The 26,080-nt window shown below is 37.9% G+C and overlaps 4 protein-coding genes across 5 annotated transcripts; all 4 read right to left on the bottom strand.

The window, feature by feature from the left end:
- Positions 1-587: 587 nt before the first annotated feature.
- si:ch211-266a5.12 (uncharacterized protein LOC557488 homolog) lies at positions 588-3,143 on the bottom strand. The gene is made up of 6 exons (XM_058774095.1): positions 2,741-3,143; positions 2,417-2,479; positions 1,748-1,903; positions 1,316-1,378; positions 1,137-1,211; positions 588-1,058 (listed from the first exon to the last, which is right to left on the bottom strand). Exons 1-6 carry the CDS (start codon positions 2,897-2,899, stop codon positions 951-953), a joined length of 624 nt encoding a protein of 207 aa, XP_058630078.1. The 5' UTR covers positions 2,900-3,143; the 3' UTR covers positions 588-950.
- A 4,133-nt stretch (positions 3,144-7,276) lies between these two features.
- Positions 7,277-10,228, bottom strand: ifng1 (interferon gamma 1). 2 transcript variants are annotated; one of them, XM_058773701.1, is made up of 4 exons: positions 9,174-10,228; positions 8,647-8,724; positions 8,262-8,465; positions 7,277-7,583 (listed from the first exon to the last, which is right to left on the bottom strand). In XM_058773701.1, exons 1-4 carry the CDS (start codon positions 9,300-9,302, stop codon positions 7,446-7,448), a joined length of 549 nt encoding a protein of 182 aa, XP_058629684.1. In that variant the 5' UTR covers positions 9,303-10,228; the 3' UTR covers positions 7,277-7,445. The 2 variants fall into 2 exon arrangements, with proteins under 2 accessions (XP_058629684.1, XP_058629685.1); XM_058773702.1 differs by having other exon boundaries at positions 8,659-8,724.
- A 5,423-nt stretch (positions 10,229-15,651) lies between these two features.
- Positions 15,652-17,013, bottom strand: LOC131538336 (interferon gamma-related-like). Its single transcript, XM_058772161.1, has 4 exons — positions 16,753-17,013; positions 16,445-16,507; positions 16,147-16,356; positions 15,652-16,009 (listed from the first exon to the last, which is right to left on the bottom strand). The coding sequence occupies exons 1-4, from the start codon at positions 16,897-16,899 to the stop codon at positions 15,914-15,916; spliced, it is 516 nt and encodes a 171-aa protein (XP_058628144.1). The 5' UTR covers positions 16,900-17,013; the 3' UTR covers positions 15,652-15,913.
- Positions 17,014-24,315: 7,302 nt separating this feature from the next.
- On the bottom strand, positions 24,316-25,524 carry LOC131538528 (interferon gamma-related-like). The gene is made up of 4 exons (XM_058772393.1): positions 25,366-25,524; positions 25,127-25,189; positions 24,832-25,038; positions 24,316-24,423 (listed from the first exon to the last, which is right to left on the bottom strand). The coding sequence occupies exons 1-4, from the start codon at positions 25,522-25,524 to the stop codon at positions 24,316-24,318; spliced, it is 537 nt and encodes a 178-aa protein (XP_058628376.1).
- Positions 25,525-26,080: the final 556 nt, after the last annotated feature.

Genomic DNA, 26,080 nt, shown 5'->3' with positions numbered 1-26,080 from the left:
AAATTTATAACAATTTAAGTTGGAAATGTCATTTTCAGGCCTATACTCAAAAAGTGGAACCGACAGTTACCAGGTTAAAGGAGATGCAAATATACGTCCAAATTTTTGTATGTCGATGTCAGAAGTTGTGCATCCTGTGAAACTCACGAAAGTGACAAAACTGTTTTTGGGTTTAGAGAAATGTTGATCTCATCATCACTAAGCAGTGGGCTATTGGGTATCACATGCTTTTTTAGCATTTAACATACATTATATTTATTCATCATTCATGCAGCAAGACGAACTGCGCTTCTGGTGGCCTTACAGTTAGAGTTATGTAGTTAGTGTAGTTGTTAGTATAGAGAAGTGTGGGTAAATAAATAAATTGTTTATGAGAATGAATGTAATCCAGCAACTTGAGAATTTACCAAAGAATATTAGCAATATCTTGCAAAAAAAAAATTGTGGATAGAATTCAAATTTAAGCTGACAAATTCTTGATACTTCTAAATGATGGACTTCAAACAAAAATATGTTTTTTGCATATACAAACACACTTAAGCAAACACAAAGAGCAAGATATAAAAATATTTTACTGAGCAGACAAATGAATGCAATAGAAAACAAAGAAAAACATGTATTTCATGTTTACATTGACAAAATTATCTATATCTTGTCTATTTTCTCACCTGCGTTTACTGCAGTACACTCAATCTTTCACCGAAAGTACGTAAGCAATATGCATATACTGTTTAAATACTCATTACTTTAAAAAAGCAAAAAAGACATTTGCACTAAAAGCACGAACAACTAAAATACCTTATTAGAAACAAAAGGTCAGGAAAATAAGTTTGGTCTCATTCAGAAGAGATAGCTTGTTATTCTGTCCCTGCTTAAACTGGCACATCTTAAAGTGATCAGGCAGAAAACTGACATAACACATTGTAGGCCAGAATTCATGAAACACCATGCTACTCCTTAGTCATTCGTGTATTTTTCCGGAAGCCTTTTCCCTGCATGTAGAGATGGAGGGACTTCAGCTCATCCATAACCCTCTCCTGGGTCTGCACATGATTGAGCTGTGAGACCAATGAAGATAAAGAGTTAATAAGAAACATACAAAACCAGGTTTTTAATAGTGCAAAACTCATTCTTACCCTCTTACTGACAGACTTCAGTTTTTGTAGCTGTAAGACAGCAAGCTGATTTGCGTTCATGTTTTTCTCCGAAATCTAGAACAAAGTACATATATGAGTGTTTTAATTGCTTTCGAGTAAAATTTACTATTATTTATTCATATTTAATATATACTGGAAATATATACAAGAATATTTACCATTGGAAAGGGAGTTGTGGTTTTGTCAGACATCTTATATAGGTTTTTGCATCTATTTTTTGTCTGAAACAAAGAAGTAGTAGTAAAGAGTTTTGTCAGTTGTTTCAAGCAGCCTAAGAAAACAACCTAAGCTTAAGAAATGCCCTTTTGTTAAGAAACTAATCCAACATTTTGGGACCTGTTTAAGTGAAAATGTTGCTATATTGTTAACATACAAGGCAGCACCCTGCTGAAAAGACCAGCATGATCTGGATTTGGTTAGTGCTTGTCTAGCTAAACTTAGATGGAAGATACATTTGAAAAAGAGGCCATGCTGGTCTTCCCAGTTTTGTATTTTCCCTTTTATACGAGATATAATTACATCACTCAAAGACATGATGATGTAACATGACAAAGTTCATTATATGTATTCTGAAAATGGAATGTGCTGACCTTATACACACAGTTTCTGAGTTGATCCATAATGTGTATAAGCTCAAGATGATGGTTTAATCCCTCCTCTTTATGGACGTCGTTCTTATTTGTCTTTTCAAGAACATTTTGAAATAGATTGATGATCTTCTGCAGGACACAGCTGTGAAGATTTTTCTGATGAATAAAAAAAATTAAATAAATTTGTGAAACCTGATGCCAAATATAAATGACATGGTAGTGCGTCAACAAAAAATTTCCACAGGTACATCTTGATCATATTTCTGTACTGAGACATGTGGGCATGCACAGGGCTAGGGTAGTAACTTTTTTCTGAGAGTCTGAAGTCTGAAATATGTGACATTTGACATAGAGATCAACTTTGAAATAGATTTTTTTAGGTTGTTACTAAAATTAACGAGGCCCAAGACAACAGTTTTATGGGTTGGGCTTCTTTTATGGGTTGGCCCATGACCAATTAGCTGACTATACCATTTAAGACCTCACTGAACCCCGCCTCATAACAGAACCCCCAATTTATTTCATTACATTCATATTACTTTCAAATGTATTGGATTTTATAATGCAGTAACTGGAGTAACTTGCTTTATGCACCATTGAATAACTGATATGATATGATATGATAATGTGATAATAACTCATAATATGAAATTGGACAATGCGTCTTACCTTTTTCCGAATTTTGTCAAAGGAGCTGTGCTTCAGGAGGATGTTCTCACCATCCGCAGCTATCTGAGAGGATAATTCAAACCGTCACCAATAGAAATATTCAAAGTCTCCAGGGCATTTTCTAAAGCATGCCAGTAAACTGATTCTGCACATGAACACCTGACGTTGCCTATCTAGTTGCACCTTCTGTTGTAGCACAAGATTATTCCCACAGGCATATCAACCTTACTTTTTTATGGATTAGTTTTGTAACAAGTGCATGCATGTGAGTAATGGGTGATCTGAGTTCTAACACAATGCTGATAGTAGGATTAGAATACTCACCACATCTTTGCTGACATGCTCAGCTATATTAGCCATCACACTCAGGTCAAAACAGGGTTCCACAGGTACACAGCTGCCATTTAGGAGTACCGCTGCGCATTCGTGCATTGGAATGCCGAAAATCAGGATCAGAAAACAATACTGCAAAGCACGGGCCATACTCAGTTCCAGAGTGACTAAATGAATGTACTTGAATGCTGATACACCTGCTTCATTCCGTTCTTCCTTCTTTTTGTCTTCGCTCTGGTCCTCACCTTTGTATTTATTCTAGTTTCCTGGTGACGTCAGCAAAGTCCTTTCTCTTTGTTTCTGACTTTCCAGTTGAGATCAAGACAGGTGAAGATGTCAGACTCCTGAACTGTAATGTAATCCACGTTGGCTGGTGTATCCAATGGGGATCGTGTCTGGGCTCAGATTGCCGCTGCAGAATGTAAAGTTTTCTGTCTGCTTCAAGCTACTAGAAGGAGCTTAAATAAAAGAAAGTCACCACAAAATTGTATTACAACTCTATAATGAGGTCATGACATTTATGCGGCTCGAGGATGTCCCAGATTCTAAATTTCTACGCAAACCACAGTCTTGGTCAAGGAAAGTTCATTAAGGCAACAGAAATGGCATTATGAATTATATTTGTATAAAAGATAGTAAGAAAGTATGAAAAGTTGTATTTGCAGGTTTAAGACTAGACTAGACGAGTGATCAGATGGAAACTAGATGATGGATCAGCCGATAAGGTGATAAGGGGTCACTAATGGAAACTGAGGGGGATTTGAAATGTAGGCCACTTTGCAATATATCATTGCATCGCATCTCATTCTCTTTTTGTTTTTTGAGGTCAGTAGCTTCAAACGTGGCAGTCTGTATTACTTTGTCACGTTATAACTTAAGGGACTTTTATTAACCAGGAGTGGATTTTATTTAAAGAAATGTATACCTTTTTCTTCTCCTTATTCAGTTAAATCGGTCAGAAACTGATCTTTAGCATGCCTTTTTTATAGTGCAATGCCTTTTATGTCTTGAATGTAGATTTAGTGTTTTACCATTGTTCCAAACTTGCTTTCAACGTATGAAATTCATCATAAAATGTTATGTTTTTACAGTACTTACAGTGATGTAATCATAAACCGTTTCGATGTTTATTGGATGTCATTAAATTTTACACAATTTAAGACTTCCCTGAGTAGTGCCATTTCACAAACAACAATTTTGCCATTTTTGTATAATAAGTTATTGTACTTGGTTATCATACAGTGTCATTGAAATGCTTGAGATGAAATATGAGATATAATGTAGAAGAACAGAATGAAAAATCAAGGTAAAATATGAATAATTTCAAATTAAGTGCCTTAGCAAGACAAAGACATAAGCTATTTTATTCAAAATGTTAAAAAATATTTTAAAAAGCCGGCAACATGTCCATCACATATTCTATTGAAATGCATTGGAAATGACATTCTAGCGAAAATGATCATGATGTTTCAGTAAAATGCCAACAATTCTACAGTGATGCAAGTATGTTCACTTATTGTTAATGGCCAAATTTATCAAATCTTCTTGACCAAATGAATCACTGACAAATCTCCTCTTTATTTCTCTTTAAGTCAAATGCCCTCATTTTACACAGCAAATTCCATCTAAACCTTTGATTATGTGTCTGTTCAACCTTACAAATAAATTTCCAAACAGCAACACATAGTAAGATGTGCACCTGTGCAATCCCCACGCCCAAGGAATTTCCAGCTTCTTTTGTCATGCTCAGCATTAAATGAAAAGAGACAAAGGGGGAATAGAGTTGGGGAGGGGTAAGGGGGGATTTCCAGATTCATAGTGCTTTTTCTTATCCTCACTTCATCAGCCCTTTACCCTGTTTCTTTGAAATTTAGGTCAGTGTAAACAGGAAGCAGTCTGAGCTGTCTAAAAATGAAAGGAATCTCATCTGTATTGTTATATATTGGGCTATATAAAGAGCATGCATACATACATTATAATACAACCCTGGGTTTAGTTACATCCCAGTCAACGTGATTTGCTACTTGCTAGTCAGATGCATGTGGTATTAGAGGGCGGGACATTATCATTCTAGCATTTGATTGGACAAAAGTGCAGGATGTGTAGTGCAGGATGACTCATTGATATTGCTTTGCGGTAAATGTGTATTTAAACTGACTAAAACTGAATTTAGCTGACGTTTAGGAATACACCAACATATACATGAGCTAAAACATGGACTAAAATTCATACAATTCAATTGAATTCATTTTTATAGGATCATAAAAACTTCTATTTCTACTTTTTCCTCAATACTTCTACTTTTCCAAAACAGGCCCTGCAACCACTGAACTGTTATACAGAAGCAAGGCTTGCGCATTTTTGTCTGCATGATGCTAAAATACAAAGGTGTTGCATAGCTTCTTCACAGTGCTATACAGCAACAGACTTTCTATCATTTCTCTGCAACATTTCATTTCTATGCAAGAATCAATTTCTACAGGTAAGTTTCTAGGTTTATATTCGCACCCTGTCTACAGTGGACGTGAGCGCCAGGCGTCAACTCAAATTATTTTTGTGTCGTGTAACACCAGTGCCAGTAAATGAATGTCTGGTTCTATTTCTAATATAATTCAGCTTCTGAAAACAACATAAATAGATTTGAAATGTTTGCTTTCCAGTATAAATTCAAAACAGAATTGCTCGGTGTAGACATGATGACTTCCTTGTCTTTTTTTTCCATGTTGGGCTGATGCCTACAAAATGATCTGTTCTTACTGTAAGAGTTTATTAACAGGTCATACCACTTATGTTTTTAATCAACATCACAAAAATAACATACAGTTCAACAAAAAAAAGGTACAGTTCAATATGTCTTTGTCTTTAAATGAAAAAGTCTGTCATTAATGCCACAACACACTCTCCAGACTGCTTTGTACTGCTTCATAGTTCTTCAAGAGTACAAATGCAAATGGTTCAGGATTTATTTTATTAGATTAAAAGAGTGGAAATGACAGTGTACAATATAGTAGTGCGTGTTGTTTTGTCTGTGAGAAGACAAAAATCTGTGAGAACCTTTGATACTGTTAACCCCATTAAAACAAAGTAAAGCTGGCTGGACCGCAGACAGTGCTCTCTGCATCTTTTTCGAAACTGTGGCTAGAGCTGGTATGTGTAGTTTCATGACTCTTAAATCAAAAGGCAAACAAATACTCATGCTTAGATCCATAAGGTTTTCTAAAGCTTCAAAAATCCTTGCAAATCCTGTTGCCAGCAGGAAAGCATGGATGCTGTTCAAGGGTGAGCATGAGCAGGTTATGTATGCTCTCTTTTTCTATTTTGCTGGTTTGTGGTTAATGCATCTTCAGCAGTTAAAATGCCTTTGCTGAGAAATGACACTTGCATCATCATTTTGGTACTGGTTCTCTGCATGATGTTGTTGTTCCCAATGGGCATAATAAGACAAACAGCCTCCTCAAAAAGACCATGCTGGTCGACCAGCTTCACATGTTTTGCCGGTGGACTGCATTTAGATCAGCACCAAATCAGAACAAACTAGTATAAACCAGCTTGGAGCAGCAAAGAAACTCACAATGCTTTTTTTTTTTTAAATAAACACTACTGAATTTGTTTTGCATGCTAATTGCTAGTTTGAACAGTGTTAGTAAAAAGCTTCTCCACACTCCTAGACTTGAAAGGGACAAATTCTTTCTTGGCAGTCAAATAAATTTCCAACTTCACTTTTTTTGAGGAAGTCAAAAGTGTAATCGTATATGAGCTAATTTGTTGTGGTGTGTAGTTGCTATATTACATTGTGTAGTGATTGGCTACCCTCGCCTACATTGCCAGATAAGGCCAAACCTGTTCAATTACATTTTTCTTTCTTGCCTGGAATTCCCGTAAGGATTGTATATGGTTGAATAAGCAGCATTATATTTCACAGTTGGGTCACTTGACAGTCTTATAATTTGTGCTCTGTTAATATAACCACCTAGCAGGCATATTTACAGTGGTTCTAAAAAGTATTCTTCAGACTCTTCAAATTTGTTAGATAATAAACCAAGTTGCGCCTGCAAACAATTATTTTCTTCATTTTTAATAAACTTCCATGAAAGGTTTAAGGTTCACTTGGTTTCATGTTTGTTATCTAATGGAATGACACTGATATGCTTTCAAGTGTGACATAAGTGTCCAATTTGTTTTGGGGCAACTGTTCTCTGCTTTTTCTCTGGGCTCTGTAAGTAACTTTGGTGTTTGATTTCAAACATGAGAAATGTGATGATGGCAGTAATGTTTTTTTTTTTTGCTGTTAGTTATGGGAGGCATTGGCACTTTAATGGGACATTCAGTGTGTGGGCTAAACCAAATTTATGTTAATGGGACAGATGACGAAGAGTTTCAAATGCTGGGGGAAGATGGGAGACACATCTGTCATTTTCTGAATAGAGACATATTGTAACATGTAGATATAACAATAGACTGGCATATCTTATAAAGTCACTTACATCAGCACAAACATTATTAAAAATGCTTTTATTCAGTCACAGACCTTACAAATTTTGCTATGTTACTAGCAAGTGGTTTACAGTGCTTTTTCAAATAAATAAGAACAAATAAATAATGTCAGTTTAAACAATTATCTGTTATATTCAACATACATTAAACTTCATAAATAGAATAAATAACACTGATATTCCACCATTCTTTTAAATGATGATCAAGATCTTTTGCTTTTTGTGATTTTGGCTTGTCGTCTCCTGCGCTCTTTGTTCTTCAGGTTTCTCAGCTGTGTTGCTTCTCTGTAGACACGCTTCAGCTCGAACAATGCTTTGCGCTGGACGACTGGGTCATCTTCCTGCAATTGTAAAGCATTTAATCAGTTAATATGTCTATACAATGTCATAGCATATTTATATTTAGACTGGAGACAAAGTCAAAAGAGAAATTTCTACTCTTTCTTGTGCATTTCTTAGTTTTCGTATCTAGCATATAACATGCATTGTGAGGGAAAAATGACTTTCAAAAAGCCGGGCCCACAAAAACCTTGATTACCCACTTTTAGAAGTAAAACTCCTTTCGTGTGGTTACCAAAGGCGGCCTTATAACCAAAGCTACAGTCAAACTGTAGAGCAATATCAGTTCTAGCAAAATGTGAATGATAATGCTCAGGGGCACTATTATGCAAATATTCCTGTCATTTTTTTAGCTGTGTTAATTTTATGCATATTTTCTTGTCCTTTTTCTTAGTTGCTCTTGATTGTATAAGGATCAATATACGTAGTAAGTAAAGTTTAAAAAAGAGATTATTTTGCATAATTTTTTTTAAAGTAATCAAAACATTAATTTATATTTTTTATTGTTTTGTGGCCAGCACAAATTATTTAGAGGCAGTGAATTTTCTCAGTCCTCTGACCATCGGAAGGTGTTGATCAAATCATACATTTGGGCCTCCCTAATTGTAACTCTATAGCTATGATGCTCAGTGCTGCTTGTGTCAAGTTTGGTTTCACAGAACATGAAATTGTTGTCTCACCTTGATCGCCCATAGGGTTTCTGCAAACTTCTTGAGCTCTGCACTTTTGCCTGGGAAGTAGTTTTCTTGCAGTTTTTTCAAATGCTCTTGAACATGTTCCAGTCTTTCCTTTGTAGCTTCATCCTGACTATCTTTCTCCATGCGAATGAATATCCTACTGTATGTATCCATTATGATGCTCATCAAAAGATTCTGCTCAGGTTCCTGCAACAAAAAACAAAAAAAACAACACAAATGATCACAATGTACATTCAACACAGGATATGCCATATAGGATGTATCAAAACAATATGACATTTGGTTGAGAATGACTAGACTGGTATTTTAGGTATTTTAGATCACAAAATTGTGAACACCAAACCATTGTGCAGAGGAGGTTATTTACCTCAAGATTCACCTTTATGTCTTTTAGGACCCGTAGGAAGATAGGATGTGCATTGTGTAGCTCACGGTCATCTATTATCTGGAAGAAATGAAAAGGTCATAGTTTATATCGATTACTGTTTTAGACTTCAGACATCATTTCGAACTCTTACCTTTTCTCACTTAATCAGACGAATGTGTTTATTATTATTAGCACACTACATCTGAAACCCAAACTCAACCTACAGACCAGACATCTTCCATTATGTAAGAAAAGCCAGTTTCAGTCTGTATGGATGGTAGACTATACTTCCTGTTTTGTATTATACTACCTCTCAAACATCCAGTTGCTGTAAATGTTGACTAGTTTGTAAAGCCTGCTTTTCCAAAAAGACCTGGCTTGGTTTGCGGCCTGTCTTTAGGGATCTTACAGGCTGTATTCTGAAATGGTACACCACGCCTATGCCTATCAGTCAACTTTTTGGACTCTTTTTTTCACTTCCTGTCTGTGCTATGACATATCTTTGAAATCTGAAAGGATCTACTTACATAGTACACTTTAAGCTCATCGATGCTCTTGTCCAGGTTCTCAGGGACGGTGGCCTCACCGTATGTCATCCATCCCGAAGTCAACAAACATACTCCCCAGAAAAAGGCCATCATGTGTTGCGCAATCATAGTCCTTGTTAGCTTAAGGTTCTCGCTGAAGTTTGACTTGTATTCCTGTCTTTTAAAAGCCGAAGTTGACTTTTTAAGCCGTCTCACAACACCCGACTCTTCTCGTGTCCTGACAATGGTCTGAATGCATGTGAATGGGGGTATTTATAGTTGTGTGCGAGCAAGCGAGCGAGCTATGATGAAGGTGTGAAGTTGTGTGGCTTTTACAGCCGAAGTTTCCTTTAAATCACAATGCACCATGATACTGCTCAACGCTATGGAGCCCACTACGCATCTTCTCGCCTGGAATCCCGTGGATGCCACTAGGCGGGGCTGTTTGTGGTTTTGTGGTTGGGAATCTTTTTGGTGATTAAGTAAGGGGTTCGGGACTCGTGGGCCTGAAGATGCACGTGTGGCCACTCCAATTATGCTCATGCATGAATGGCTCCCATTTGAGAAGGAAGTAGTGTTTTTTTCTTATCCTAGGGTTCCGAATAATGACCTTGCACCACATTTAGCAGCTTTTGACCTTATACACACTTATGTCACTTATTTCTTTTTCAGCTTCTACATGCATTGATATGCAATAAACTGTCCACACAGCACTTTTGCACAATCTGCAAATCTTACATAAGTTTATGTTTTTGTGTTTTTTATTGAATAAAGCTTTTGGTGATTAGTACAAGAGTAATTAACCTTGACTTCTTTGTAGTTTGTGATGCAGTTGGTGGAAAAACTAAAAAAAGTAGGCCGAAACACATTCACTAGAAGTTCCTCAGAATCACACATTGAGCTAAAAAAAAAAAAAATTATGTAGATAAAGGACTTTTTGACTGATGTCAAAAAAATGAGTTGTGCTGTTGCTCGTCAGAAGAGGGAAATAGCGTTTGAGGTTTTAACACTTCATCAGCTCAGCCTTGCATGCAGAGAAAGAGAGAGAGAGAAAAAGAATGAGAGGAAGACACTCAAAAGTGATGAGTAGTGTGAGACAGGTACAGTTTCATGGAGGGGAAGGTAGTTTTCCTATTAGGTCACTTGAGGTGATACTACATCTAGATTTTAATAGAGGAAGGCCATAAGAAATAAAAAAAAAAAAAAGCTTATCTTCAGTTGATTTTATTTAGCTTGCTTTTTAGTCATGATTAAGATCCTCCAAACATTTGGTTAGTATGGTTAGACCAAAAATGCTAATAATAGAAAATCCCGCATTTACATGTTTGAGTAATTAAAAGTCGGAAAAGTATGAATTCAGTTCCTATCGGCTGTCACTCAGACACTCCAGACCTCAATGTTGGAGGTATGTAGCTTTTTCCAGTCATCGGCATGGTTGATTTTCCGTGATTGTGGTTGCATGAGGTGTTACCCCAGACTCCTCATTATACATCATACAGACTACGTGGAAACCAAAAAGGATATTCCTTCTATGAACCACTTACTTGTCATTTTCGCATGGTTTCGTTTACATTATTCATCAGCTCAAAAGCCCATATTTTGCCAAATATAGACAATCACCTATATATGTATAAACCAGAAAGAGAATTAATCGTACTGGGAAACTGGATGGTTTGTAGCAATCCAGGATAAATAAATGCCTTATCATCCAAAATGTTCCATTTGACAAGGACTTAAATGCAGCAAGACACTGAAGTAATATCAGAGTTTCTCATTACTAAACATCCATAGTCATATGAGAATGTAACCAGACATTCAATATGGGTAATATACAGAACATTTGTCATTGCCATTGTTATTCTGCAGACTTGAGGGAGGTTTTATATAAAGCAACATACAACCATAATTCCGGAAATGTTGGGATATTTTTTAAATTTTAATAAAATGAAAACTAAAGTTAAGTTAATTGACATCAGGTCTGTAACATGATTAGCTATAAAAGGGATGTCTTAGAGAGGCAGAGTCTCTCAGAAGTAAAGATGGGCAGAGGCTCTCCAATCTGTGAAAGAGTGCGTAAAAAGATTGTGTAATACTTTAAAAACAATGTTCCTCAACGTCAAATTGCAAAGGCTTTGCAAATCTCATCATCTACAGTGCATAACATCTTTAAAAGATTCAGAGAAATCTCCTTTTTTGGATGCCTGTGGTCTTCAGGCCCTCAGACGACACTGCATCAATCATTGGCATGATTCTGTCATTGACATTACTAAATGGGCCCAGGAATACTTCCAGAAACCACTGTCGGTAAACACAATCCGCCGTGCCATCTGCAGATGCCAACTAAAGCTTTATCATGCAAAAAGGAAGCCATATGTGAACATGGTCCAGAAGTGCCGTCGAGTCCTGTAGGCCAAGGCTCATTTAAAATGGACTGTTTCAAAGTGGAAAAGTGTTCTATGGTCAGACGAGTCCAAATTTGACATTTGTGTTGGAAATCACGGACGCCGTTTCCTCCGGGCTAAAGAGGAGGGAGAACTTCCAGCATATTAACAATCTGGAGCTTAACACGCTCAAAACTGTGGAGATGATCGTGGACTTCAGGAGAAACCCCCCTGCTCTCCCCCCACTCACCATCATTAACTGCACTGTGACTGCAGTGGAGTCATTCAGGTTCCTGGGCACCACCATCTCTCAGGACCTGAAGTGGGACAATCACATTGAGTCCATTGTGAAAAAGGCCCAGCAGAGGTTGTATTTCCTTCGCCAGCTGAGGAAGTTCAACCTGCCACAGGAGCTGCTGAAACAGTTCTGCTCCGCCATCATTGAATCCGTCTTGCACTTCAATAACTGTCTGGTTCAGCTCAGCTACCAAATCTGACCTCAGAAGACTACGGAGGGTAGTCTGGACTGCTGAGCGAATCATTGGTACAACCCTCCCCACTCTTCAAGACCTGTACTTATCCAGAGTGAGCAAAAGGGCTGGCAAAATCACTCTGAACCCCTCACATCCAGCACACTCCCTCTTTGAACTGTTACCGTCTGGTCGACGCTACAGAGCTCTGAGCACCAGAACGACCAGACACAGGAACAGTTTCTTCCCTCAGGCAATCCATCTCATGAACACTTAACATTAAACGTGGAACACACAACACTATTATACATTATTTATTCACCACACATACTTTTTTTTTTTTTTTCATTTCAAAATAGCACATATCAGACCTGTACACACATAATTGTCTATATTATATATTGTGTTTTTGCTAATATATTATTACTTTGTACATTGCCTATTTGTATATTATTCTTTTATTATCTGTGTCCTGTCGGAATTCGGGTTGTACATTGCATTACTTTATCAATTCATGCATTCCCTGGGATTTGACCCCATGACCTTTGTGTTACTAGTGCCATGCTCTACTGTTTAAGCTAGGGATGCTTGGCCATTTTTCCAGTTCATGCAATCAGTTACATTTTTCTTCTACATTTTAGAGCTTGTTTGTATGGCATTCACCCTTTAATGTGTCAAATATTTAAGGCTGGAATACACTACATGACTTTTGAAATTTGAAACATCCAGCATCATACACTTACAGACTTTGTAAAAGGTTACAGACAAAAACTGGGCATCATACACTTAAAGTCTCAGATCACACATTACCAGACTTTGACACCCAAAAATGTGCCTTGTATAGATGACACATGACAAATGAAAATATCTGTTCTAAAATCAGCTCAAAATAACCAACATGGATGGAATCAAAGTCTAAACCTAAAACATCTGTGCACATCATACATTATGCAGTCTTCTTTGAACTCCAACTGGCCAGTATTTGCAGACTGGCTCTGGCTTTCTAGCATCAACTTCTCTAGACTGCAAATCAGCTGAAAGTCTGTCCAAATGTCATTTAGTTTGTGCGGGTTTTGTGTGTGTATCGTGAAGTTTGTAATTGAACAAACCAAGGCGTAAATTAATGCAGACTACGTGGAAACCAAAAAGGATATTCCTTCTATGAACCACTTACTTGTCATTTTCGCATGGTTTCGTTTACATTATTCATCAGCTCAAAAACCCATATTTTGCCAAATATAGACAATCACCTATATATGTATAAACCAGAAAGAGAATTAATCGTACTGGGAAACTGGATGGTTTGTAGCAATCCAGGATAAATAAATGCCTTATCATCCAAAATGTTCCATTTGACAAGGACTTAAATGCAGCAAGACACTGAAGTAATATCCGAGTTTCTCATTACTAAACATCCATAGTCATATGAGAATGTAACCAGACATTCAATATGGGTAATATACAGAACATTTGTCATTGCCATTGTTATTCTGCAGACTTGAGGGAGGTTTTATATAAAGCAACATACAACCATAATTCCGGAAATGTTGGGATATTTTTTAAATTTTAATAAAATGAAAACTAAAGTTAAGTTAATTGACATCAGGTCTGTAACATGATTAGCTATAAAAGGGATGTCTTAGAGAGGCAGAGTCTCTCAGAAGTAAAGATGGGCAGAGGCTCTCCAATCTGTGAAAGAGTGCGTAAAAAGATTGTGTAATACTTTAAAAACAATGTTCCTCAACGTCAAATTGCAAAGGCTTTGCAAATCTCATCATCTACAGTGCATAACATCTTTAAAAGATTCAGAGAAATCTCCTTTTTTGGATGCCTGTGGTCTTCAGGCCCTCAGACGACACTGCATCAATCATTGGCATGATTCTGTCATTGACATTACTAAATGGGCCCAGGAATACTTCCAGAAACCACTGTCGGTAAACACAATCCGCCGTGCCATCTGCAGATGCCAACTAAAGCTTTATCATGCAAAAAGGAAGCCATATGTGAACATGGTCCAGAAGTGCCGTCGAGTCCTGTAGGCCAAGGCTCATTTAAAATGGACTGTTTCAAAGTGGAAAAGTGTTCTATGGTCAGACGAGTCCAAATTTGACATTTGTGTTGGAAATCACGGACGCCGCTTTCCTCCGGACTAAAGAGGAGGAGACCTTCCAGCATATTAACAATCTGGAGCTTAACACGCTCAAAACTGTGGAGATGATCGTGGACTTCAGGAGAAACCCCCCTGCTCTCCCCCCACTCACCATCATTAACTGCACTGTGACTGCAGTGGAGTCATTCAGGTTCCTGGGCACCACCATCTCTCAGGACCTGAAGTGGGACAATCACATTGAGTCCATTGTGAAAAAGGCCCAGCAGAGGTTGTATTTCCTTCGCCAGCTGAGGAAGTTCAACCTGCCACAGGAGCTGCTGAAACAGTTCTGCTCCGCCATCATTGAATCCGTCTTGCACTTCAATAACTGTCTGGTTCAGCTCAGCTACCAAATCTGACCTCAGAAGACTACGGAGGGTAGTCTGGACTGCTGAGCGAATCATTGGTACAACCCTCCCCACTCTTCAAGACCTGTACTTATCCAGAGTGAGCAAAGGGCTGGCAAAATCACTCTGAACCCCTCACATCCAGCACACTCCCTCTTTGAACTGTTACCGTCTGGTCGACGCTACAGAGCTCTGAGCACCAGAACGACCAGACACAGGAACAGTTTCTTCCCTCAGGCAATCCATCTCATGAACACTTAACATTAAACGTGGAACACACAACACTATTATACATTATTTATTCACCACACATACTTTTTTTTTTTTTTTCATTTCAAAATAGCACATATCAGACCTGTACACACATAATTGTCTATATTATATATTGTGTTTTTGCTAATATATTATTACTTTGTACATTGCCTATTTGTATATTATTCTTTTATTATCTGTGTCCTGTCGGAATTCGGGTTGTACATTGCATTACTTTATCAATTCATGCATTCCCTGGGATTTGACCCCATGACCTTTGTGTTACTAGTGCCATGCTCTACTGTTTAAGCTAGGATGCTTGGCCATTTTTCCAGTTCATGCAATCAGTTACATTTTCTTCTACATTTTAGAGCTTGTTTGTATGGCATTCACCCTTTAATGTGTCAAATATTTAAGGCTGGAATACACTACATGACTTTTGAAATTTGAAACATCCAGCATCATACACTTACAGACTTTGTAAAAGGTTACAGACAAAAACTGGGCATCATACACTTAAAGTCTCAGATCACACATTACCAGACTTTGACACCCAAAAATGTGCCTTGTATAGATGACACATGACAAATGAAAATATCTGTTCTAAAATCAGCTCAAAATAACCAACATGGATGGAATCAAAGTCTAAACCTAAAACATCTGTGCACATCATACATTATGCAGTCTTCTTTGAACTCCAACTGGCCAGTATTTGCAGACTGGCTCTGGCTTTCTAGCATCAACTTCTCTAGACTGCAAATCAGCTGAAAGTCTGTCCAAATGTCATTTAGTTTGTGCGGGTTTTGTGTGTGTATCGTGAAGTTTGTAATTGAACAAACCAAGGCGTAAATTAATGCAATATTTGTTTTATTTTAATTATCCATTCAGCCATTGAAGCTCACAAAATATTTCAAGCAAATCCACAGTTAAAACCAACATTCACCGTTTCAGTACACTGTAATGGATGCAAACACACTTGTGATGAGAATAAGTTAGATTTTAAGTTCTTTTGTGTTATGGTGTAGTAGAGTACATTATAAAATAAAAAATAAATAACTATGTCCACATAATTTAAATAAATATGCTAATACAACAGCAAAGCACTGGTTTACTACTTGTTAGACAGGACTTTTGGATCTTCTCATTGCACCTTGTCGTGATGTTTTTCTGTTTTGGCCTGATTAAACACCATGAGAAAGTCATTTAATGCTCCTCTTTGGATCGTTCCATTTCTCACCTTTGAGAGAAAAAACATATGTATCAGATATCATATCATATATCAAAACCAGCATTTGACTTAAGCTATTATGGTAACTTTTTTAAAACAGCAATTCAGCAACTGAAAATGTAGACCTTTGTTCTCTTTATGTTTACCTTGACTGAGTTAATATCCTGAAGCTCTCTCCATACTTTATGCTCTTCACTGTACTTGTGTTTCAACTTGTTCACCTCAGTCATAACATCTATTAGATTGGCTTTAATTTCTTTCTCCTCAGCCTTCTTCAACATGTCTTGGAAAATGTCTTCATAGATTTTCAGCATTCTTTCAAGCAACAGCGCCTGACAAGTGCAGGAAGCCTTGGACTAGGAGAAACAAATATCATTAGCATAACATTAAAAAACATTAAATTGAATTTTCACATTTTAGCACTTTTGCACAGTACAAACTTACATTCAGCTGGTCCAGATGAGATACAAAAACCGACTTTCCAATCCATTCTTGGCCTTTTGTGTTCTAAAGAAGATGGGCACAAAACAGCGACTGTTATGAATAAATTACTTTACGTTGCTTGTGAATCTTAACCCCTATTCTAAGATCAAACTGTCAGTATGCGATAGATGTGGTTTCTGAATCACCTGGTCTGCCTGATAATATTAGCGGAAATACAGATATGAGTTGCATCTAAAGTGATTCATCTTGCTTATGCAAAGTCGCTTTGAAACCGGCTGCAGAAGTTCATGACAGTAGACATCACTTACATAATGTGTTTGCAGATTGTGGATATTTGTATTCAGCATTTGGATCGTGTCGCTTTTGGACCGTCGAAGTCTGAACGCTTTGGTTGTCTGAAGAGATGCTATCAACAGAAGTCCACACAGCAGCACCATGTTGAGCCAAGAATCCATTCTTTGGGTTTGTGTTTCAGTGCTGTGAACCAGGCGACTTTAAGCACGACGTTGTGACCTGATGCTAGTCAGCAGGTGAGTGTTGATGATCGGAAAGGGGCCGGGGGTTTATATAAGTGCACAACCTAAAAAAGAGCAACGTTAGAAGGCGGTAGTGGAGGTTTTGAGGTTTGTGGGCTAATTTTCTATGAAGGTTTCCTTTAAATCAGAGATGTGATGCTCTTAAGTGAGTGACATTGCACTAACTTCATGCCCCAGGAGCAACTTGAAAAATTCACAAGGGTTCGTATGACTGGAACCAGTGGCCTTTGAGAATAGCCAAGGTTGCAATCTGCTTTCGGACAGTCATGAAACTGGGTTGAGGGCTCGTTGACATGCGCACGCCATTAGTCATTACCAAACTGAAAGCTGGGTCTTTATCAGATATTATTTTTTGTGTGAAAATGAAACTTGACATCAGGGGTATCAACAACTAAATCTAACTGCCATCTGCCATCAATGTACATTAATATGCATTGCTTGCATGCACGTCTGTAATTGCATATGTCTGCATATGCATTTTGACCACAAGTATTTGTTTACATGTGTGAAAGTGCATGTATGCATATGTACCTTTGTATACTTGGTGCTGCAAATGCAAGGTCTTATTACTCAATTGCCAAAAAAAATATACTGCATACTGCATAATGTAATCATATTGCATACTTTTGGTACTTTTCATTCCATATGCATTACTTTGCATTGATGGTTCATTTGTGGTGATGTAAATTTGCTTAATCTACAGCTTACTGCCTGTGGCCACATAATTTTTCAGTTGAATTTCCCATCAAATACTGTGGTGTAGCAACAAACATCAGTTCTCTGAATCTGAACCTCAAAAAATCTTAAAACCATGTTGAAGATTTAAATGAAGCTGTGCACAGTATGCTTAGGGATGGATTGTGTATACAGTGCAGTACAGTGCAAGTTTCAGGAACTGTTTATCCCATCTAGTAAGTTGGCGGGAACAGTTTCAAGGTTGTTGGTTCGATTCCCAGGGTGTGAACTGATGAAATGTGTACCTTGAATGCAATGTAGGTTATTTGGATAAAAGTGAAGGTATTATTAGTCAATCGATTAAAGAAATTAACTAATAAATCGCAAATGTTTCTGAAATTAATTATTAATCCCACTTAACATTAAAGTGTTTAAATATCCTTTTGGTAGCACTTTATTTTACAGTTACACCTATTAGTTGCTTATTAGCATGCATATTACTAGAATATTAGCCATGTATTAGTGCTAATTAAGCACATATTAATGCCTTATTCTACATGACCTTATTCTACATCCCTAATCCTACCCAATACCTAAATTTAACAACTACCGCACTAACTATTAATAAGCAGCAAATTAAGAATTTATTGAGGGAAAAGTCGTAGTTAATAGTTAACAAGTGTTATCTATTCTAAAGTGTTACCATACTTTCATATTGCAATAATTTCTCATTAAATCTTAAAATTAATGTAGAACCAACATAAAGGAAGTATATTTTTTAATATTTGTTTAATGGCATCTTTTTTTATGACCAGTATTACCAATATACTACTGATGTCTCTAGGAAATTGTTCTTTTTTTCCCTAATATTTAACAACTGCCTAATGGCATTCAACATTACAGTATAATTGAGAGCTATCAATTTGAACAATTATTTAAAAAATAACAACTTCTAATTTAAGCGAACTTAAGACAATCCTCATATAAACCCATTATACACTGAACAAAATTATAAACGCAACACTTTTGTTTTTGCCCCCATTTTTCATGAGCTGAACTCAAAGATCTAAGGCTTTTTCTATGTACACAAAAGGCCTATTTCTCTCAAATATTGTTCACAAATCTGTCTAAATCTGTGTTAAGCCCTATTCGGACGGGACTAGTTTTACAGAGGGTCGTTAGAGAAATGTGTGTTTCACAGACTTACTTGGTGATTTTAATCCCGTCCGAATCTGCCATGTCTGTGTTTTTCTCACACAACCTCTGTAATAATTCCAGAGGAAATTATCTACTGTTTTTCAGCAAACTCAGTGATCCTCTGAGAAAACTAATCCCGTCCGAATGCGATGTCTGTGATTGCCGGTGAGATTTTTTTTCATTGTTTTTTCAATGTTTCCTTGTGTGTTTTGGCCAACGTGAATTACCATAGATGCTCTTACCGCGCTCATGTTTGATATATTTGCCTCCCGGCAAGGAAAAAATAAGTAAATAAATTAAAAACAATAATAAAATCAAGAGTCAGATCATGTAAACCATTCAGACTGGCTCTTGTCAGGTAAAATTACTCGCGTTCATTTCTGCACTCAATTACATAATGTTTTAATTACATATGCACCTTTATGAAAATTAAACACGGGTTTACTACAAATAAATAACTAAAGTAAAACTAAAGCAACCACACATTAACATGGTTTTGCTATACTAGCCATATAGCTTCACCATGGTATTTGTAGTAAAACTGTTATACTAATGGTAATCAATCCGAATGACACGCAATGCACGCATACAGAGCGCGTGACCTCTGAAACGCCCAGATGTACAAAACAGCCCCTCCCACCTCTGTAATAAACACAGAGATGTTAGTCCCGTCCGAATTGGTACATGAAAATCGCAGATGTCAGGTGATAAGAATCGAAACTCAAACGTAGTTTAGAAAACTAGTCCCGTCCGAATAGGGCTTTAGTGAGCACTTCTCCTTTGCCGAGATACTCCATCCACCTCACAGGTGTGGCATATCAAGATGCTGATTAGACAGCATGATTATTGCACAGGTGTGCCTTAGGCTGGCCACAATAAAAGGCCACTCTAAAATGTGCAGTTTTACTGAAAACCAGTCAGTATCTGGTGTGACCACCATTTGCCTCACGCAGTGCAACACATCTCCTTCGCATAGAGTTGGTCAGGTTGTTGATTGTAGCCTGTGGAATGTTGGTCCACTCCTCTTCAATGGCTGTGCGAAGTTGCTGGATATTGGCAGGAACTGGAACACGCTGTCATATACGCCGATCCAGAGCATCCCAAATATGCTCAATGGGTGACATGAGTATGCTGGCCATGCAAGAACTGGAATGTTTTCAGCTTCCAGGAATTGACCTATCAGTAAGCCCCTCCCCTCGAACGCAGACTAGCCAATGGCAGTCGAGTATCAGCTGCACAGGGAGCGGAACTCGGACATCTTTAGGTTTCAGCGCCATAGAGAAACTTTGGAAGATCCGAAGCTCGCATCGGTTTTATGGGGTTTATGCTTAAAAAATGGAAAAACGATTTGCCTGGGGTACTTGTAACACTGATTGCAGGTATCCTGAGAGGATGGGCGATATAATTTATATTAAAGTATTCACCCCAATACAAATTAAGTCAAAAACGTTCATTTTCTGGTTGTCATACACTCATTAAGTTACAGTTTACATCTGCTCAAGCAGAACGTTAATGTTATCTTGTGCTTTAGCAAGGTATATCTCTGGCTAAAACTAGCTAACGTTAAAGTTAGTGAGTCCATGCTAATGTACAAACCTAAATAGCGGACTGTTCTCGCGTCTTGTACAGTGTAGGTCAAAAACACATAAACAAAGGTCTACATTTCAGTGCCTCTCCATATTAAACTGATTAAATGTGCATTAATTTAATCGTTCCCTGCGATACATGAACACTGTTGAGCCTGCATGTTGTCATCCGCGATCGTGATGACCGACCGTAATATGAGACTTCTCCCGCTCACATTGTGATCTGTAAACCCTCCTTCGAGTTACCCACCGTATTTATTTTAAAATATTTTATAAATCCCTCCATGGAATATGTAATTCCCATTTGGTGGCCTTCTGTGTCCAAAATTGTGCAAAAACATCGTGGGACAAAGTTTTCACACAGCAGCTGTCATTGTAAGACAGTGAGCAACTCCCTTTGTTTGTCCGAGGGAGCAACAGTAACTAAGGGGGGCGGGGCTTACCGATAGGTTAATTGTGTACAGATCCTTGCAACATGGGGCCGTGCATTATCATGCTGCAACATGAGGTGATGGTCGTGGACGAATGGCATCAATGCCATCAATAAAATGCACCTGTGTTCGTTGTCCATAACATACGCCTACCCATACCATAACCCCACCGCCACCATGGGCCACTGGATCCACAACGTTGACATCAGAAAACCGCTCACTCACACGATGCCATTCATCTGTGAAGAGAACACCTCTCCAAAGTGCAAGACGCCATCGAATGTGAGCATTTGCCCACTCAAGTCGGTTCCGACAACGAACTGAGCATGCAGATGAGCTTTCCTGAGATGGTTTCTGACAGTTTGTGCAGAAATTCGATTGTTGCAGCAGCTGTCCGGGTGGCTGGTCTCAGACGATCTTGGAGGTGAAGATGCTGGATGTGGAGGTCCTGGGCTGGTGTGGTTACACGTGGTCTGCGGTTGTGAAGCCGGTTGGATGTACTGCCAAATTCTCTGAAACACCTTTGGAGACGGCTTATGGTAGAAAAATGAACATTCAATTCACGGGCAACAGCTCTGGTGGACATTCCTGCAGTCAGCATGCCAATTGCACGCTCCCTCAAAACTTGCGACATCTGTGGCATTGTGCTGTGTGATAAAACTGCACATTTTAGAGTGGCCTTTTATTGTGGCCAGCCTAAGGCACACCTGTACAATAATCATGCTGTTTAATCAGCATCTTGATATGCCACACCTGTGAGGTGGATGGATTATCTCGGCAAAGGAGAAGTGCTCACTAACACAGATTTAGACAGATTTGTGAACAATATTTGAGAAAAATAGGCCTTTTGTGTACATAGAAAAAGTTATAGATCTTTGAGTTCAGCTCATGAAAAATGGGGGCAAAAACAAAAGTGTTGCGTTTATAATTTTGTTCAGTGTAATAAATGTCATATTTTCTGTGCCCTTCCTTGAGCAATTAGAAAATATACAGAAACTGGATAAAGTTATCAAATATAAAATTCTAAATTAAATTGATTTCCTCTTTTTTCTTTTGTTCTTTGATTAACAGACGTCACATCAGCTGGGTTATTAGGTTTTTTGGCTGCTATTACTTTAAGAGCTGCTGCTGCTGAACGTGATATAGATCTGATACGCATGCTCGTAGTTTCATTCGCGCTTTAAAATGAAATGATACAACAAGAAAAAAGAGCCAGAAGCAGCAGTTGTGAGTGGGGTGGCCAAACCTAGCCCCGCCCCTGGGTTAACTGGGTTAAATATTTTTAACGCCGTTAAACTAGAAAAATTAATCGCCTGCATTGACATGCTAATTTTGACAGCACTGGTTATTGTCAAAGTCTTGGTTCAGCATTTTACATACATGTCTGTAAGTCTTGGTTCCCATTTAAGAGATATATACAGTACCTCACAAAAGTGAAAGTGAAAAAACCCCTCACATTTCAGCAACCATTTTAGTATATCTTCTCAAGGGACATTTCTATAGAAATTAAACTTGGATATATTTTATAGTCAATGTGCAACTTGTATAGCAGTAAAGATGTACTGTCCTCTGAAAATAACTCAACATACAGCCATTATTGTCAAAAAAGCTGGCAACAAAAGTGAGTATACCCTAAGTGATAACAGCTATACGTCATTTAACCATGCAAAGCCACGTCCTATTCATCATGTTCATGTTTTTGTCTGCTTGACAGGACTATACAAATGTGTGTATCTTATATTACAGCAGTTAAAATTTGGTGATTTGAGTGCAATAGTCTCATACTGACCACTGGATGTTCAACATGGCACCTCATGGCAAAGAATTATTGCTCTCCACAAAGATGGCCGAGGCTATAAGAAGTTCGGTAACACCCTGAAACAGTACAGTGGGCAGGGTCATACAGAGGTTTTCCAAGACTGGTTTCACTCGGAACAGGTCTCGCAAGGGTCGATCAAAGATGTTAGATCCTTGTGCTGTGCTTCAGGTGCAGAAGCTGGCTTCAAAAAACAGACACATGAGTGCTGCCAGCATTGCTTTAGAGGTTGCAGAAGTGGAAGGTCAGCTTGTTAGTGCTCAAACCATACGCCGCACACTGCAACAAGTCGGTTTGCATGGCCGTCATCCCAGAAGGAAGCCTCTTCTGAAGCTGGCTTACAAAAAGCCTGCAAACAGTTTGCTGAACACAACCTGTCCAAGAACATGAATTACTGGAACTATGTCCTGTGATCTGATGAGACTAAGATAGATGAGGCTGATCTGATGGTGTCCAGCATGTGTGGCGATGCCCTGGTGAGGAGTACCAAGAAAATTGTCTTGCCTACAGTCAAGCATGGTGGTGGTCTGGGGCTGCATGAGTGCTGCTGGTACTGGGGAGCTGCGGTTCATTGAGGGAAACATGGATTCCTACATGTACTGTGACATTCTGAAGCAGAAGATGATGCCCTCCCTTCAGAAACTGGGCCGAACGGCAGTTTTCCAACATAATAACGACCCCAAACACACCGCCAAAATGACAACTGCCTTGCTGATGAAGCTGAAGGTGAAGGTGATGGAGTGGCCAAGTATGTCTCCAGACCTGAACCCTATGGAGCACATGTGGGGCATTCACCATGTGTCTAACATCCAACAGCTCCGTGATGTTATTATGGAGGAGTGGAAGAGGATTCCAGCAACAACCTGCGCAGCTCTGGTGAAGTCCATGCCCAGGAGGATTAAGGCAGTGCTAGATAACAATGATGCCCCTACAAAATATTGACACTTTGGACACAGTTTTAACAAGTTCACTTAGGGTGTACTCATTTTTGTTGCCAGTTATTTAGACAGTAATGGCTATATGCTGAGTTATATTTTGAGGACAGTAAATTTGCACTGCTATACAAGTTGCACATTGACTGCACATAAAATATATCCAAGTTTCATTTGCGTAGTATTGTCCCTTGAGAAGATATACTAAAATTGTTGCTGAAATGTGAGGGGTGTACTCACTTTTGTGAGATACTGTAGGTTTGAGGGTTACTTATAAAGGAAAGGAAAGTTTCTCATTCCTTCACTATATCCCTGCCCCTTCTTCATTGCAGAGCACAAAGAAATATGAAATACTATATCTATTATATTTTTATTATTATTTTATGTATATGTTGCATTTGACAAGGACTTCAAAAGGAAGCTGAACTGATGTCAAAGTTTCCCATCGGTATAGTGGCTGTCACTTTCTTAGATTGAATATGTTTCGATAATGACACATTTTTTATTGTTTATTTATTCATTCATTCATTCATTCATTCTTCAAAACGTGTCAGAACATCATCTTTTTGTATATGCATTTTATAAATAACCACACAACACATAAATTAATGCAAAATTTGTAATTTTATTTGTTTAACTTAGTCCAGTGGAATAATAAATAATAATAATTTAAATAATTGACTATACAGCCAGAGAAATTAAAATGATTCTTGTCCTGGTGATTGTCTCTCTTGGTTTTTCTCAGCCAGATCATACAGCATGAGAAAGGAATTTAGTGCTCCTTTCTGGATTGTGCCATTTTTCACCTGATTGAGAACAAACATTTACAGTATATCATATATCATTACCAACATTCAACTTTTGTTACAGACAGTGTTGAGGAAAGTTACTTAGTTACTCTTTTTTGGAAAGTAATGCATTACGTTACATTCACATTACCTTTTGTCATCTGGGATGGGCTTTCTTATTTGTTTTTTTAATAACAAAAGCCCAAAGTTATATTTTTGGCAACTTATTTGAAAAAGTAACTCGGATATTTCATGATTAATTTTAAAAAGTTACTTTACTAATTTCTTGAAAAAAAGTAATCTGATTACGTAACTTGCGTTACTTGTAATGCGTTACCTCCAACACTGGTTACAGATCACCTAGAAATTAGAATCTTGGCAAACATCACAACATTTATGGACAACTTTTTAAATCTTGATTAGTACCTCGATTGAGTGAATGTCCTGAAGCTCCCTCCATACTTTCTGTTCTTCTCTGTACTTGTGTCTCAGCATTTTCACCTCAGTCATTACATCTGTTAGGCTGGTTTTCGTTTCTTCATTCTCAGCTTTCCCTCTCATGTCTTGAAAAATTGTTTCAGTGACGTTCAACATTCTATCAAGCAGCAGAGACTGACAAGTGCAGGCCTTGGACTAAAATAAATAAGTATCATTAGCGTACTTACCAAATTTGTTTTCAGATTTTAGCATTAGCAACAGTAACAACAGTTTGAATACTTACATTCAGCTGGTGCAGATGAGAAAGCAAAACAGATTTTCCAAACCATTCTGTGTCAGTTGTATGCTAAAAAGCAGACATAATAGAGTGGATTTATAAATTAATTGCATTGCCCATAGCAGTGTTGTCCATCTTATACTAGCATCACCATACTGCAATACCAAACTGAGGAATAAAGTCATTTATGCTTGCACAAAACATGTTTAAAATCAATGCAGAAGTCGCCAGCAAACATTACTTACATAATACTTTTGCAGAGGTTTGATTTTTTCTTCTATGTTCTTCGGCATTTGCTCTTTGTCATTTTGGGACTGTGGAAGTCTGGCTCCGACAGTTCCTTGAAGAGACGCTATTAAGAGAAGTGCACATATCAAGTGCACCATGTTAAGCAGAGAATACATTTTGCTAAACACACAGCTGTAAACACGGTGCTGGAACGTGACGCTAGTCAGCAGGTGAGTGATTTTGACGAGGATGGGGCTGCGGGTTTATATAGGCGCACAACTTAAGAAGAGCTACAACGACATGATGTTGACAGGGGATGTCCATCTGGTTTTGGGGTTTCTGTGTTTTCTAAAAAGGTTTCCTGTATTCCGGAGATATCCTGCCTTCACCTAACCCCAAACCCAATGGGCAGCTTTCATAAGGATTCATATGACTATTGTTTATTGAACATTGCCATGGTTGCAAGCCACCGAACAAGCCTTCAAGAAAATGGGTTGCCGGCCTGTTCAGATAAACTATGACTCAGCTTATTGAAAGTTGGATCACCACCACATATAAGGTATATACTTAGAGACTGTGGTATTTATATTTGATAACTATAATGTTTATTCTTTTTTCCTGTTTGTTGTGTTATGCAAGTATAGCATTTGTATATTGAAGCCCCCCCCCAAAAAACAAACAAACAAACAAAAAAAACATGCTTTGGTAAATCATATTTATGTCATAAAAACT

This window comes from Onychostoma macrolepis, chromosome 04, assembly GCF_012432095.1.
Source record: "Onychostoma macrolepis isolate SWU-2019 chromosome 04, ASM1243209v1, whole genome shotgun sequence".
NCBI lineage: Eukaryota > Metazoa > Chordata > Actinopteri > Cypriniformes > Cyprinidae > Onychostoma > Onychostoma macrolepis.
The sequence above is the reverse complement of the archived record's forward strand: the minus strand, read 5'-3'. Positions and strand labels throughout refer to the sequence as shown.

Bases quoted from the DNA above. Each gene is read 5' to 3' on its own strand.
- si:ch211-266a5.12 (XM_058774095.1), bottom strand. From the start codon at position 2,899: ATGGCCCGTGCTTTGCAGTATTGTTTTCTGATCCTGATTTTCGGCATT. The intron at 2,480-2,740 runs GTGAGTATTCTA...TTATCCTCTCAG, and splicing joins AGCATGTCAGCAAAGATGTG to ATAGCTGCGGATGGTGAGAA. The intron at 1,059-1,136 runs GTAAGAATGAGT...TTGGTCTCACAG, and splicing joins TGAAGTCTGTCAGTAAGAGG to CTCAATCATGTGCAGACCCA.
- ifng1 (XM_058773701.1), bottom strand. From the start codon at position 9,302: ATGATTGCGCAACACATGATGGCCTTTTTCTGGGGAGTATGTTTGTTG. The intron at 8,466-8,646 runs GTAAATAACCTC...TTTTTGTTGCAG, and splicing joins ACATAAAGGTGAATCTTGAG to GAACCTGAGCAGAATCTTTT. The intron at 7,584-8,261 runs GTGAGACAACAA...TTACAATTGCAG, and splicing joins AAACCCTATGGGCGATCAAG to GAAGATGACCCAGTCGTCCA.
- LOC131538336 (XM_058772161.1), bottom strand. From the start codon at position 16,899: ATGGATTCTTGGCTCAACATGGTGCTGCTGTGTGGACTTCTGTTGATA. The intron at 16,508-16,752 runs GTAAGTGATGTC...CATCTTCTTTAG, and splicing joins ACAATCTGCAAACACATTAT to AACACAAAAGGCCAAGAATG. The intron at 16,357-16,444 runs GTAAGTTTGTAC...TGTTTCTCCTAG, and splicing joins CTCATCTGGACCAGCTGAAT to TCCAAGGCTTCCTGCACTTG.
- LOC131538528 (XM_058772393.1), bottom strand. From the start codon at position 25,524: ATGTATTCTCTGCTTAACATGGTGCACTTGATATGTGCACTTCTCTTA. The intron at 25,190-25,365 runs GTAAGTAATGTT...TCTGCTTTTTAG, and splicing joins AACCTCTGCAAAAGTATTAT to CATACAACTGACACAGAATG. The intron at 24,424-24,831 runs GTACTAATCAAG...GTTCTCAATCAG, and splicing joins AGGACATTCACTCAATCGAG to GTGAAAAATGGCACAATCCA.